The following is a 16,005-nucleotide window of genomic DNA, read 5'->3' as shown; positions in this document are numbered from 1 at the left end:
CTGTGCAATGTGCTCTAGGTGATCCTGCTTGAGCAGGGGGGTTGGACTAGATGATCTCCAGAGGTCCCTTCCAACCTCAGCGATTCTGTGATTCTGTGATTCTGTGAATTGCATATCAAATAGTTCAAGTGATTACTTGATATGTTTTTATTACTGGATATGAGCAAGTCACCCCCTTCCAAACCCTAGCATCTTTGAATTTTAATAAATTGGAAACAGTAATCTGATCAGAAGACCCTTACAATATCTGAGAAGCTACAACAGCAAGGCAAACACAAAGAGCCTGCAATGAAACTCTGTGTTGAGAAGTTGCATCTCTCCCCTCATCCTCTCATCCTTCCATTTCTACTGCTGAGGAATGAAGAGAGCCTAAAACACTCTAATCATCTTTGCTTTCCGTAAAACAGAGGTAATCTCACAATACATTTCCAAGAAAATGAAATTATATTAAACCAGTGAAGTGAGCCAACCAATTGTCAGATTGCTATAAAAATGCAAGGATTTGCTAAGCCACAGACGAACCTCAATCTTGCAAATACTTCTGCATATATTTAACTATTCCAAACCCTGCCATCAATAGAATGACTTATATTCAAAAAGTTAATTCTTTCATAATTCATGAATGGAGAATTAGGGTCTACATCTTATTTGCATGACTTCATCTGACTGAATATTAAAAAGTTCAGTAACAATGAGTTTTAAACAAAAAGAACTGCCATCCTACTAACAAGGAATTAAATCTTTATCAAGGGTGCTCATTTTGAAGGGTGAATCAAAAACCTAAATACTTAACCTGCATCGCCATGTGCAGGAGAGAAGTGAATTATGATTATTTGCATAATCCAGATTTTGGCAGGATTTTCTTTCTTTAAAAAACAAAAAGCAAAACACCAAGATGCACCACCCAGAAAGCAAAACTTAGGGTGAAACTTTAAACATAAAATGAAAATAAAGGCTGTCTGAACATATTGCCATAGATAAAGTGAGAATTACATCTTTTCTTTCTGCTATCGCATCTTTAAAAAAGAAGGGAATTATTACAGAGACAAGAACATATTTCTTAGATCTAGGAATGGCAGTAAAAAATAATAATAAACTTACTGAAAAAGACAGTATCTTGTGGAAAAGAAGCCAATCTCTCCCACAGTATTAATTCCAGGGAATTAAAGAGTTACACTAGGGATTCGTTTGAGCTATAACATTAAAGGCCAAGTATTGCAGCACACTGAATCTGTTTAATTACAGGTATCAGTTTGGACAATGAGGAAATTTTCCATATAAGCCTTTAAGAAATCTGAAACCAAACAGAACTTGCCTGCATAGGGCTGCACTCCACAGCTTAGACTCAGGCCAGGTTCACAAATCTGGAGTCGCATGTAAAAATAAATCATGTGATTCACAGTTGTGTTTGGGTGTGTTAACCCAAAACTCATCAAATTTTAGCAGGTGTGGCCCAAGCCATGACAAAAGTTCAGTTAAGGTTCACACACCCTTCTTCAGCCCCAAACCACTGAAGCTGGCACAGCCACAGTGTCAACAGCATGTCTGAGTTAGGCTGGGACCTTCCACGCTCCCAGACACCAGGTATTTGTAGCTTCAAAGCAGGGATTGTGTTCGCTTTTACACTACAGCAAGATTTGATTCAACATCTACAAAGGGACTCTACAAACCTGTATTTCTGGCTTTTCTGTTTGGTGTGTACTTGGGCAGAATATGTGGTAATCTTGTCTGCATAAAGATAGAATTTAAGTGGGGAGTGTCAGGTTTTCTTTATTATACTCTTCAGACAGCTAAATTATACTTAAAACGGGTTAAGAAGACCTAGAGCACACACAGCTGTTGAGTGTTGCTAAGCAGATTCTGTTGCTACCACACGTAAGAAAAAAAAATCTGCATTTTATTTCTCACTTAACCTACTATTTAAGTTCACAGAAAGCAGTCAAATGACTAAGGTGTTGAGCTACATTTGTATATGCAGTTCCAAAAGTGGCAGAAGTAAAATGGATCTCTATGTCTTGAGTCAAGCATCAATAGTAGTAACAGAGTTGTTGCAATGCACTTACAAAGTTACATGTAAAACAATATTGCAGTGGGGACACAAAACAAAGCAATGCAGAGTTAACATTTAGGTTACCCCAGTGCATTGCTTGACGCTGACTTTTGTATAGCATTACCAAGGTTAAACCCAGTCATGCTACCAAATCTGCAGTCTCAGAGTACCAAGGCTGGTGGAGACCCTAGAACAGCAAAAATAGACTAAAAAAAACAGCATGCCAGTAGTAATAATTCAGAGAATTGAGTGTCCCAGGGTTTGAAGTATATAGGCCACTTGGTCTTGAGAACTTGGTGCCCATTGGAACATCTCCTTCCTGCATAAACGAGACCCTTCAATGTTTCCCTACAATTTCCTCTGCAGAGATGAGCAAGTTGTGATAGCTCTCCTGCTCCAGAACAGCTCCCCTCATTCCTCAGTAGCAAGTGTGACATAGTAGGTAGGGCCACTAATACAAGGACACTATTTAATGCAAAAAACAATTACGTGAGTATAAACTGGATACTACAATGCATAGCCTTTAGGTGGCTGACTCCAAATTACAAATTACGGAAGAAAAGCTCTCTATACAGTGTCAGATAAGAAATAGGAGTTCAACAAGAATGAACTAAAATACTCCAGAAAGCTGTCCTATATTAACCTAATAAAAATGCTCCCATCTGTTTTTGGAAATTGCCAGCCTCAATTTGGGCATCTGGAAGGCACCTCCAGTTTCAAAGGGACCAGAACCTAAAATCTTCTCCTTGCACCTCTCTCTATATATATTAAAAGGGGGGGGGGGGAGGAATCAGAGTTCATTTTTTTCTTTGAATATATAAGTATATTACATACCAATAACACCAGTATAGATGTACTCTCACATGTAGAAATGTAAACAGAAAAACCTCTCTCTAGGGGAGTATAAGACAAAAGTTCCATATCTACATCCCTCATCACTCTTCTGCTAGGGTTTGATACAAGTGCTTATCTTTAAATATTGCTCTTTTTATTTATTGCTCTGCAAAATGCCATTACCAAAAGAGAAAGCCAAATTCCAACTTTTTTTTTTTTTTTCAAGCTGGATCTAATTTAGTCTCCAGTCTTATAGAGGAAACAAAGGTAGATTGTTCCATAAATTTTGTGCCAATATTTCTCTCCAGGACTACCAGAGACAAACATTTAGTACTAGAAAGTACCCTGGTGATAATTTTGCCAAAGCACAAAAACAATGGGGCAAATCAACACCAAGTGCATTTAAAAAAAAAGACATTCCACAGCCTGTGATTTAATTATTATTATTATTTTTTTTTAGAATTGAGCTTTATTCAACTAAATAAAAGGTAAGTCTTTCCTCTAAACTTTATCTCAAGCAGGTCCTTACACCTTTCTATAATGCCATGGCCAATTTCTGAATTCAGTTCAAAGATGTCCAAAGGGGCCTGGGCCCCAGTTTCTATCATATGACTTCAGGATTCGTTCTCTTCATTGAAGACTAGGTAGAAGTTGGCATGAGATATTTCTTGGAGGGCTACCTCCAAAAAACATGCTGAAACAACATGTAAAGTAGGTACACATATATACACCTGAAAGGACTAGAAACCTCAACTTTTTTCAGAGGAAATCTATTTTTTCTTAAATTATTGCTCTTATTTAAACTGCATGGGAAATGAAGTCTTACTAGATATGATTCAGTACAAGATTTTATCTCTTTCCCCCTGAAATTCACCATAAATTTCAAATTCACTATTTTTTATAACAGAATAATGTTACTTGGCCTTCCCAAAATGACACATTCAAAAGTCATTCTAATTACAAATTATAAAGTATCCTTGCCATTAGAAATTCTTATCCATACATATTTTTAATATATGTTCATTCAGCAGCTTCAAGCACACAATTGGAAATGTTAAAAACCTGGCTACTAGAACTGAGCTTCACCCAAGTGCAGCATTTTCTGGCTGAGCTACAACACCCTGGAAATGATAGCTTGGTATGATCTGTGGTCGTAAACTTCAGAGTTCGATGAGGTGATGCTGTAACAAAAACGTTAAGCTCTCTCTGCTTACAGGAAAAAAAAATCTAAAGAATGAACCTCAGCTTTCCTTTACTGCTGCAGTTCTGCTTAACTGGTATAGTGTCTGTCAGCTGGAAAGGAATCACCATAAACTTCTAAACTCTTCATTGAATTGTCCTGATCTCTTTAATGATATTGCCAATAATGTGTCTTAATGAGACAAAAAAGGTGTTTGAGTCCAACAAATCACTTGAGAGGTTGCCTCCTTGAGGCTGAACAGAATTAAAATAGGATTGGTGTGAATTAAGTGATACGATATAACCTGTACCTAATCAGGCAAACACACAAGCCCCCATCCTACACACAAACATGAACTCTTTTCAAATGTAAAATTAAAAAAGACAGTCATGATAGCTTTCAGTTTTTAAAAGAAAGGAAATTGATACGAACTTAGGGTAATACAGAGATAAATTGTTCAGCTGACTTAAGATGACTGTTTCATAGTGTCATTCTTGGTTTTGGTGACTTGGCAAAGGAAATTAGTAATAGTAATAATGACTATACTTCATTTGCAGCTATAGTAAGAATGACTATACTTCTTTTGTAGCTGAGAGGTGCTTGTTGGCTCCTGGCAAAGAGCTTGGTGGTTTTACATCACTTCCTCAAGAACACAAATCAGCATAGCTTTCATTAACACCTCTTCCCCGAGCCTTTATATGGAAGCTAGGAAAGCCCAGATTGGCCCTGGAGCTGATGGAGTCTCCCCCAAAGGTCTGCAGAGCTTCTCCAGCAAGGGGGCACTGGCAGGGCACCTGCTCCTGGGAGGCATCTTCCCCTCGGTGGGGCTCCCCATTGCTAGGCCCCTGCCGTTCAGATGGCCCAATTGTCCATGCTCCCGTTTCCATCACGTTCACTGCCTCTGCTCATGAAGAGATAGGGAACAGCCGTCTGAGCAGGAATTGCCACCCAAAGGGACAAATCCTGTGTCACGTACTTCCAGCCTGGGGCAGGGCGAGGAGGAAGAGTGTGGTGGGTGATGCCGCTGGCAGCACCAGGGTGCTCCACTCCCAGGGCTCCTGCCCAGGTGGCTGCCAAAGTTTGACCACGCTGCTGAAAATCACTTTAAGACTTTTAAAGAGCATTTAACTCACATTTTAAATTACTGAAGCTATTAAACACAACTGTCACAAATTATTTGACAGTTACCTTAATTAGACTAGGTCTGATTTAATATTTCCAGCACAGTTAAAACTCTTACTTTACTGAGGGCCATGGAAATTTCTCAGCACGCTAGGTCCACTAACTAAAATTGAGTTCAAGCAAATCTATTAACCCACTCTAACACATTCCACAGTTCATTACAAATAATAATTACTTTTGAAAATTTCCCCCTTCACTGTGAAGAACAGATCTAAGTAAAAATAATAACAGTGCAGAAAGCTCAAGTTTTGCTGAAAGATTCCTGAACTTTTAAGAGCTCTTTTGGTAACTGCTAGCAGTTGCCACATATACATTATATCAACAAATTTCACAAACTGTTCAACTTCTTTCAGACAAACTGGCAATATTACCTCAATCTGTATACTATTAAAACAGTTCCATATTTTATTATACAGACTGAAGTTGCTTACATAGCTAGAAAAAAACCCTACAAATCTGCCTATCACAGGCAACTTGGGAAGATTTTTTAAAAGATTAACTAATCTACTATTGTAAACATTCTGTAGCAACATTACCCATATATTACTGTGAGCTTCCTAAAACTGGACTAATAATTTAGAATGAACATTATTCTTTCTTATCTTTGCAAGTTTGCAGATATTGGCTCACCTGTGGTTTCTCAAGCAGCTATTTAATATTAAAAAAATGAAAATTCATTTGACTATATACTGAGGTCAGATGGCACTATTTCTGTTTCCACACAGAAGAAATCTAAACTGAACTTTCTATTGCTGAAAATGTGCAAGAGTAGCTTTTTACATTAAAAAATCCTTTAAACAATTACATGATATTTGATTGTAATTTGTTATTTTTGTTAACATTCCTCTGAAGAAATCTTCTTACTAGAAACACACAAAAAGCTTATACGAATCACATGAACATAGTCAGAACAAACTGCAGAACATTTTAGGAGTATTAGTCGTTAATGTTCTTTGAATGCTAAATATTAACAAATACAGCCTACCTGAGATAGTTCTGTGCTTCTTTTCCTCAGTATGTTGATTATTTTGGATGTATTTAACATAGAAAAAAAATTAGGATGTAAGAGTATAACCAATAAAAATAATTTTCTATATCTGTATTATCTTCTTAAAATCACAGAGTTTTCTGGGTGTTCATAGCGATGTATAGTGTCATTATTCATTGCCTTCACAAGGTTAATTCCAGGCTATTTAAATAATTTTTTTTCCTTACATGCTGATGCTGGCATGTGATGACAACTTTGCTTCAAGTTAGTCATCAAGGGCAAAATGGAGGCGTTCTGTTTGGTAATCTCGGGGTGCTTGTGCAGGATGGCACTGCCAGTAATTTTGCTGCAGAACCAGCATGCCACAGGGTTTACCTTCTGCCTTCCTTCATTGCTGTGAAAGCAGAGTTTATATATGTTTCACATTAACTAAGGCTTTCCAGAATCACATTCTGATTGTATTTACATTACTAGAAAGATGTCGAATGTTGCTTTCATTTTTATGTATTTTCAGTCTTCCATGCTTGTTTTATTGCATTCAGTAAGTTAATTCATGCATATGCATACATCTGTATGTGCTACATATGTGCAGTAAGTGTCCCACTTTAAAACCACTGATTCTTCTTACTTTGAAAACCTGAGTATACTGGGATGGTGCACACACTGTTAAGACTGTATAGAGCAAAGTGCTGAAATGCTACTATGATGGTACTCATATATGTATGGATCTGACCATAGATAGCCATTTCCACAACGCACTGTATTTCTTTATGGCAAATCCAAAGAGACGCCACATGTCCTGCTGCTATCGAACTCAGAGGAGCCCAAGTAGTGGGCCAGTGATTAGCACTGAGTAGGTTTGTCAGCTATACCTATGCAAGATGATCTCTGATGTTCTACAAAAATACTACAAAAGATTAAAAAAAAAACAAAAAACAAAATCTGCAAACTTATTGAAAATGTTTATTTCAACTCAATTGGAAGGAAAAAGAGTTAATTCAGAACCTTTCTCAGTAATGAAAGAAAGGGGAGAGAAATCACACAGTGTGGGCCAACGAGATTTGCAGGTACTCACTGCTACTAGGAGTTGAGCCAACAGAAATTAAACATATTATTATGAGGTTAGTGTAACTGCCCTAGCACTGTGTGTGGAGAGGAGGACTAAATACTCAACACTGCAAGGGAGACAGGCTGTGGTCAGGACTGGTGAGACAAATGTTTATAAATGATTACGTCATGTCTTGGGTGCTGAGAGCATACAAAGATACTAGAAATAATGCACTAAAATGGCTTTACAGCACCCATATTCATGTGGCTGTCAGGCCCTCAGTCAGAGAGGGACACAAAAAGAGAAAGGGGGTTCTTCACGCACACACACATGTACACAATCTTATAGCCTATTTGATTGTAAGAATTTGTCCTTTGCAAACACAGGAACTGCAAAGTTAAGTAGGAGCTTTGGTGAACTTTCATGTATGCATGTCTGTTTGTCCTTCTTAAAGGTATAAAAATGGCTACCAAAAAAACCTAGAAGCTTCATGAAGGGTTGAAGCAAAGGCATTACTTTTTTTCCATGCTACCTAGAAGCAGACAAGCTCATGTGACTTTCACTGTTGAAAAATTTGCTGCTTACAGCAGCACCACCTACCAATAACAACAGAAAAACAAAGGCCCAGTGCACTTGCTACACATTAGTCACATATCTGGCAGACTAAATGCTCCTGATATGTGGCTGGTTTTGACAGGAGGTGAGTGGATTTGCTTTCACAGGTAAATACCAGCAAATGAAAACTAATTTGCTAAACATTGCACTATAGAGACAGTAGAGCCCCAGGTCGCTACTGAGAAATGACTTTGCTTAGCAAGAAGAGCACTGATATTGCTTGTGGTGCCAAGACCGGCTTCCTCCCCACCTCCTCCTTCCTTGTGCATTTACAGTTGCAGATCTTGCCAGGGTTCTATGCTTTTTTGCCTTTTTTTTTTTTTTTAATATTGATTCCTAACACAGTGATGGGTAACAGTACTGGAAAACACAGCCATTATCTCCCTCCGTCTTCATAACTTACTATATTCCATAGTAAACAAGCTGTAAGTAAACAAGGTCAACAAGAACAAAAGCTGAGAAAATTTTCATGGCTTTCATTTGAATGAATGGGATTCTCCATCTACCTTTTCAATTACAGTACAAAGGTAAATAAACAAAAGAACCACTGTGAAGTAATAATCAAAGAGTATATTCAGCCTAACTTTTTTTCTATGTTCTTATGAAAGCAGTTTTGTTATTCAGAGATGTTTCTCTAACATAAATCAGTTTTTTAGGCTCTATCTTGTTTTCTGAAGGAGAGAAATGGTGACGAGATTGCAAGTTTGCTTTTTAATAAATAGAACACATTAACAATACACAATATAAAAATTACCAATATGAGCCAAAGCCCTTTGAGATCTTGAGCATATGCCAAAATTTCAACAGGCCATACTTAGAGTTAGCAGACGTTACAATTTAATCTCATTTTTGTATCTCCTGTAACTGCTTCAGAGATGACGATACTATATGTTACCAAATCCCAGGAGCTTTTCAAGCTTTACTTGAAAAGCAAGTGGTACATTATGGTTTTAAATTTTGAAATCAGCAGAGACTATAAAACAGAGTAAATTAGTTGGCTGAGTAACAGAGCCAGGACCTGATCCCATAGTGATGAAACAGTTTCCCATGATTTCCAAACCACTGGTTCAGCCAGCTATCTAAGTTATTAAAAAGAAAAGAAATAGATAGATCTAACCCCAGCATTTTCAAATAGTTGTGACCTTTGCCAAAGCAGAAACAGAAAAAGAAAAGAGAACAAATGCTTTTGTTTAAATGCTCTAGATAAGGACCCAAGACATCTTATCTTTTTTCAGAACTAAAGGATATTTAAAGAAGTTTAATTTTAAGCATAAAAGAGACAGAACTGTATTGTCTGAAATATTAACATGAGGTAAGGCTGTATAATAACTGAATTTGTTTAAAAGCTTCCCCTACCATCCTAATTTCAAATTACAGTTGCATTTTCTTATTTCACATTAGATCCAGACCCTTGCCAACTTCTTTAATTTTTTCATACCGTGCTCATGACTATAGCAAAAAAGATTTTTCTTTAAGGAGAACATGTTCATGAGCATCAGACTGATGAACTGGAAGAGCTGGTCAACAAAAGCAAGGAGGTCTAAAGATATGAGCATACCAATAATACAGCTTCACATATTAGATTTTTCATCCCCAAGCAGTTTTCAGAGAAATGACTTGCTAAAATAGCTGAGAATACTGGCTGACCTACAGTATACGGCTTTGCCATATAATGACTTAGTACTAAACAGAGCAAAGCTTCTTCCCACTTTCAACCCTAGCAATTTGATACAAGTACAATCTCAAACACTTCAGGCTTTGATATTTCTAGTCAATCATCTCTTTTGCTGCCTTTTCTCTGAATGTTACCAATCAGCTATGCAATTTCAGCTGCAAAATTAATCTTTGCAATATAGTGTATGTAATAACCACCTTTTAAAACTGAAGCCCTTATGACCTTTACTGTATTTCAAGAACTTTTCATGATCTAATACCAAACTGAAGTATTTCCCTTATCAAATCTAAATAGGTTTCTTCTTTTTCAAGTATCACCATTTTCTTTTCTCTAATGAGATGCAAAAACTTTGAAGGGATTCTTGTAAACTGATTAACATTTTTGTAATTGCAAGAATTTCTAGGACTGCCACCAGGTTATGAAACAAAATCAAATTAATATGTGAGGATATTTGCACACAGGCACAGAAATGTAGAAGCCATATAACTCAGAGATAATTTTTGCACTCAAATGTTGTATTAAAAATATTTTAAAGTATTTTATAAAAATAATTTATATAAATTGTCATTTAGGAAAAAAAACACAAAAAGGACAGAGAGAAGACACTAATGAAAATTAAAAAATCTGTTTTCTACTTAGTATTTTATCTCTTAACAGACACAAGACATTTGTTAAGGAGAGATGCAGGATTAGATTCCACAGGACAGTTAAAACCTGCACAGACAGGCACACATTCACATGTGTGCGTGCATACACATACACACACGGACACACACTTTTTCTGCTAAAGAGCCTTCAGCTGAAGCAACTGTGACCTAATCTTCTCTAATGAAGCAAGAAACCATTAATTCTGATTTGGGTTTTGGAGTAATTATGCCACCCACAAAAAAGGTAACATAGGGAATCACTTATCTTTTGTCAAACAGTGAGATCACCTCGTATTTATGGCAACATACTGGATATATTTACAGATATTTTAAAGGAACAGTTTCTGAAACAGAATCTAAAAGGATATAAATCAGCATACAGCAGTTTCTGTAAGTTTAAACAGGATTTTTTTATTATTATTATGTGTACATGCATTAAGGATTATTCAGTGTTTCAAGATAAGAAGTTCATGGCCCAGGAGGCTGTAAAGCTCCAAGTATAAACATGAGGCTTCTCTGGATTTTAGGATTCTATACCTTGGCTTGCTCAACTAAATTCTTCTGTCACATTCAGCATCCATTACATTTTAACTACACTTTTTTATTGCAGATGGTTGGTGATAAAATAGAGTACAGTGCATAATCCACTATCTGTGTTTCTCAAAACATTTTAAAAGCATAGTCTTATCATCATTGAATCATCCTTCCTTAAATGAAGACAAACAGAAATGCTGAGAAAGGCCTCTGCAGTATCTAACCTAGAAAAAAAGAAACCTCCTTAAAAAAAAAAAATGGTGAGAACTAAAACATTTTCACTGAAACTGCTGAAACAGGTTTTTTTTTTCGTTTTGTTTGTTTGTACAATACGTGTTTTCTTTAAAGAGTTGGTGAGGTTTGGGGGGTGGGGGGGTGGGGTATTTTTTCTTCCATGACTCATCCAGCATGAATCTCTCCTACAAGAAAGTGTTCCAGAAATAAAAAGTGATACTCAAAATAGTAGTATGTATGTAGATGAATTACTACACTCTACAACACTGATGGGAAAAAAAGCACCGAAACTGAAAACAGCCAACACACAAACAGAAATATGATGGCATTTTCAGGCAAAATTTGCTTTTCTCCCTTAAGATTTCTATTATTTTACCCCATAAAATATTCATTTCCACCGCAATATGTTAGGTTACCTCTATAAAGTGAGTGGAATCATTGAGCAGAGAAGTTCCTTAAATCAGTAACTGGTCCACTGGGGGTAGCAGGGTAGGGGGTAGGAGCGAAAGCTTCTGGGATCTCATGGCATTGTACGAGGTTCCAACCTCTCCTTTTTATTCAGTTTTTTTGTGTGTGTGTGCTAAATGTTCATTTTACTTCTTTTTCTTGGTTGTGTTTCTTCAGTATGGGGGAGGTTTTTCGGCACGTTTTATTTGGGGGCGGGGGGCTGGCTGTGGTCTCCTTTCCCTCATGGGTTTGCCGTATTCCCAGGAGCAGTGCAGGCTGCCCCTGGACTGCAGCATCCCTGCAGTGCTTCCCCTGGCCGAGGACAGCCGTGTAGCACGCCGCTAGCTCGTGGCACCCTCCGAAAGCTCCCCGGCTTCGTCTCCAGAGAGCGAAGGGCACATTTCACCTGGACCGAACACCCTCGCCACGTGCACCTCTTCCAACCCAAACAGTGGCGGCGGCAGCACCGGCCGCTGTGGTGGCAAATAAACCAGCTCTGCCGAGCGGCCCACAGCACCAGGCCGAGCCGCCTGCAATGCGCGAGGCCCGCGTGGCGAGCGAGCTAAGGCGGCAGGCGCGGGCTGGACCTTTCACCGTCGGGTTGGCGCTGCACAGCTACAGCCGTCAGCCCCAGCAGAGCTCTCACCCGGAGCAGGACTTCGAGCGAGGGAGCTGGCGCAGGGCCCTGCTTAGCACTTTGCAACGCCAGCTCTGTGGCACTGACGGCCACCCACTGCTTCTCTTCCCTCGTCTGCCGGGCAGGTTCACAGCTGGCTGTTATCTTACGCCAAATTACTACCGGGATGAAAAATGTAAGCAAAGGGTGGCTGTGGGGGTGTGTATGCGTGCACACCTTAAATTAACAGTGTAAAACACCTACCTATTAAAACACTTAACAAATATTTATCATTTTCATTGGCTTTTGGCTTACTCTATCTATAAACACGTTACACCATTTTGTAGGACTTTTATTCTTCTTCTTCCCCATTTCTGTTTAACTCCAAATGACGAATGTACAACCAATAGAGTAAGTAACAAATGTATCCAGGGTGACCAAACAAACTCCAAACCACAGCATGCTAAGTGAAAAACAATAATTTTTGAAACCACTCTATCAAAATTCCAGCGGAATGTAAAAGAAAGGCTTATGTAATTGGGAGGGTCACCATTAGTTTAATTATTTGAAGGCTCATCTTATACTGTGGTAGAATATACATTATCTCAACTCATAATCTTCTTGGAGGCTACAGGTTTAAAGAGAGCAACAAACACTATAACAAATTTCTGACTTTAGTAACTTTTGTCTCTGGTGGTAAAGAAACTCACTTCACCCATTAGATACTTGCTATAGAAAAATAATATTTTCAGAGGGTTTTTCATGGTAATTATTTCAGTATTTATTTGGACATTAACGCTGTATGCGTTTTACCACTATACTACCTTACGTCGGCACCAATTACACAAGAAAGCCAAGAAAAACAAATAAGATGCATACAAACATATATAAATTTATATGCTTTTTTTTTCTTCTCTTCCTATTCTTTAGGTGGACTTGTAGAACAATAGCATGCATAAAGAAATACTACAGAATTTTTTAATAATATTGAAAGACAATTTTTTCCCCAGAAAACAGAAAAATAAAATATTCTGATATTATTTACCTGACGGGTATACTAATTTTAAGACAAAGCAGGTGTGTGATGTACGCTGTCTAGCTTTCATTTGGATCTGTGCAAGACAAATCTGCTCTGTGCAGCACCATTACAATGGGGACAGGTGGGATTATAGACATTCCGGCTTCTCACAGATTGAGCAGGAAAATACCGAGAACAGACACAGATAAACCTTATCCCCACTGGATCACGCTTTGTGATGCAAAAGACAGAAAAGAGGATATACATTTAAAACTTAAAATTCAAGGAAGTTTCAGATTGAACAAAGCACACTGAAAACCTGTCTAATAGGAACTTTTAGCTCTGCTCTTAAACGTGAAATTTTCTACAAAGCAGAGAGAAGGCACAGTCCACTTTGTTCCCATTAAAAACTTGCGTTGCACAAGAAAACAGATAAGCATGTGAAACGCTCAGTGGTTTGTATTTTTTGAAAGAAATAACACTGAAATAGTTTGATCACCATTATGTGTTTCTGCAAGTTATATGAAAATATATAACATGTCAAAATTAAGTACCATACAGCTCACATATTCCTAATACTCTAACCTTTACAACTTCAGGAAACCATAACTTCTAATCCAAGCCACACAGGCAAATGTTGCAAAACTGACTGCAAAAAAAAATCCTATCTAGCACTTGCGCTGATATTAAAGGAAGAAAAAAACAGAAATAAGCCCAAAATCAACCTAATGTCACTTTTAATGCTGAAGAAACTTAACTTAAACCACCTAAATCACTCAAAACTAAACATTAAAATGCTTGGCCATTCCTTCGGAGTCATCCACTCTCATTTCTTGGAAAACGTAGTAAACCCAAAACGTTGAAAATTAATCTTTGAAAGGGTCTATAAACAATTCTGAAAACTCAGCCGATTTATATATGTTCTATTAGAACAGTTTACAGTAAAGTCAATTTGCTTTCAAAATTGATGAGTTTCACTGTTAAAGACTCTTGCCCTTCCCAACATTTTTAGTTTTAAAGAAAATAATAAAATAATACCTAACACATTATAGAGCACATCACTTGTATGACAAGACTCCGTCAGAATAGGAAAGAAAGACTTCTCTTAAAGCTTAAAGTGAACTCCTGATCCAATATTTAATGAAATTGAGAAAGCTGCTGAATGTCCCAGAAATCCTCCAACTCTCTGCTCTGTGCTCTTTCTAAATATTATGCAGCTATAAATTAACACAGAGGCTAGATGAGATTTCAAGTAGCCAAGAATAGCATTTCAATCATCACTCCACAAAAATTATGAGGATTTTGTGTTTGTTTGTTGGGGTTTTTGTTTTTGTTTTTTTGCTATTTAGCAGCACTAACTTGCAGCATTATATTGCAATCATACATCCCAGCCCACTACTGCAGCACTACATTGCTTAAACATAGCTACGCTCCAGCATGTTTTTAGGGTGTGCAGCCAAATCAGCTGTAAGCCTAAGGAAAATTTCCATCAAGCAACAAAACTAAACTCTGCACAAATATTTAACAGCTCTGAGACCTCTAAAGGCTTAAAATAATATGCATTTTGTGGTATGCTAGGAGCCAACCCCACACCAGCGATCTGCATAATGCAGAGTACTCGGCAAACACACCACTGCAAATAAAGCATTGTTTCTCCTTCGTATCTTTGAATTCTTCAGAATAAAAGCTGAATGAAATACTAAGACCTACTGTGGCTGCTAACCATACACAGTGCAGCAGTAGCTCTTACATTTCATTAAGTTTCTCTTAAACTTCCCATGCCTCCCAACAATTTCTCAACCTCTCACAGCAGATGAAACCCAAGTTCATTTAAAACAAACCTAGGATGAGTTCATCACATTTATCTCATTTTTCAAGCTGCTAAAACTAAGCAGTAACCCATTCAAACAGAAAATTTCCCAGACAATGGAATCCTTTCAAACTGCACAACCAATGTGATTTTCTAGTTGTCAGTTTTAGGAGTGTGCCAGCATGAAATGTTCTTGAATCTGAAATTTATAATAATCACTTCTATTGATAATGTGAGCAGAAGTAGAATTACATCACGGTTATCACTTACCAAAATACATTATGTTTCTCATTAATCATGCAGTCAGAATCCCACCGCTGTGTATTCAGCATTAGCTCCCGCACAGGGCTGACATGTAAAACGGAGCTCTTTCATTCTACATTATGTGGAAATTTCCCAGTGTAAGACCCGTGAGCGAGCAGTGTGCCTCCTCAGGATGAGCGCTTTGCAGGCAGTCTTATCCCTGATACAATCCCTGTCTGATTTAGCATTTACTCTGGCTGCATGCTGCACTGCCCATTCTTACTGTAATCTGACTCCTCCTTCTGATGTCCTTGCTGTGCCTGTGACATCAGTACTAAGAGTACTACAAACAGATCTTTTCTTTACCGGCCTTGCAATGAGGTGCTCTAATATCCTGGTTAACCTAACCCTGGCTTGGAAAACAAAAAAAAAGCCCCTTTAAAATCGTATACTTTTTTTTTTTTTTTTGGCAGCAAATGCATTCAGTGACATAACGTGCTTGGTTACATAATAGGTGGAAAAGACAAAGCACATATTATTAACGTATTTTTCTCACAAAGGGCAGGCTCCAGGAGGAGCCCTGAGTACCCTGATTCCCTGACTACAGTGGATGATAAAGGTGCTTGGCACTTTGCAAGATCATGTCCCCTAAGACTTCTTTTTTTTTTTTTTTAAATCAATAGTTCCACTCCAATAAATGATTTTAATCCAAGTGTTGGATGAAGGCCAGCCTGTTCCGGTTTTAAAAAAGCAACTGATAAATACATACTTCAATTCCAATTGAGCTCAACTGATTTTTAAAACTATGATTTCTTCCCATGAATAACAAAGCATGAGGAACAGGAGCTAGATGACAGAGAAGATTTGTAATGGAGTTTACAACC

At 37.8% G+C, this 16,005-nt stretch overlaps 1 protein-coding gene across 6 annotated transcripts in view; it reads right to left on the bottom strand.

The window, feature by feature from the left end:
* ZNF385D (zinc finger protein 385D) overlaps window positions 1-16,005 on the bottom strand; it is a 445,449-nt gene that overhangs the window by 150,606 nt on the left and 278,838 nt on the right. For 2 of the 6 annotated variants that reach the window (XM_013941432.2, XM_013941434.2), the window contains exon 1: window positions 15,149-15,350. The exons of the other annotated variants lie outside the window; for them this stretch is intronic. In XM_013941432.2, the coding sequence (XP_013796886.1) occupies window positions 15,149-15,170 (22 nt within the window). In that variant the 5' untranslated portion in view covers window positions 15,171-15,350. Of the gene's footprint in view, window positions 1-15,148; window positions 15,351-16,005 lie in introns of those variants that run through there. 6 annotated transcript variants of the gene reach the window in all.

This window comes from Apteryx mantelli, chromosome 2 (assembly GCF_036417845.1).
Source record: "Apteryx mantelli isolate bAptMan1 chromosome 2, bAptMan1.hap1, whole genome shotgun sequence".
NCBI classification, from domain to species: Eukaryota; Metazoa; Chordata; class Aves; order Apterygiformes; family Apterygidae; genus Apteryx; species Apteryx mantelli.
The sequence above is the reverse complement of the archived record's forward strand: the minus strand, read 5'-3'. Positions and strand labels throughout refer to the sequence as shown.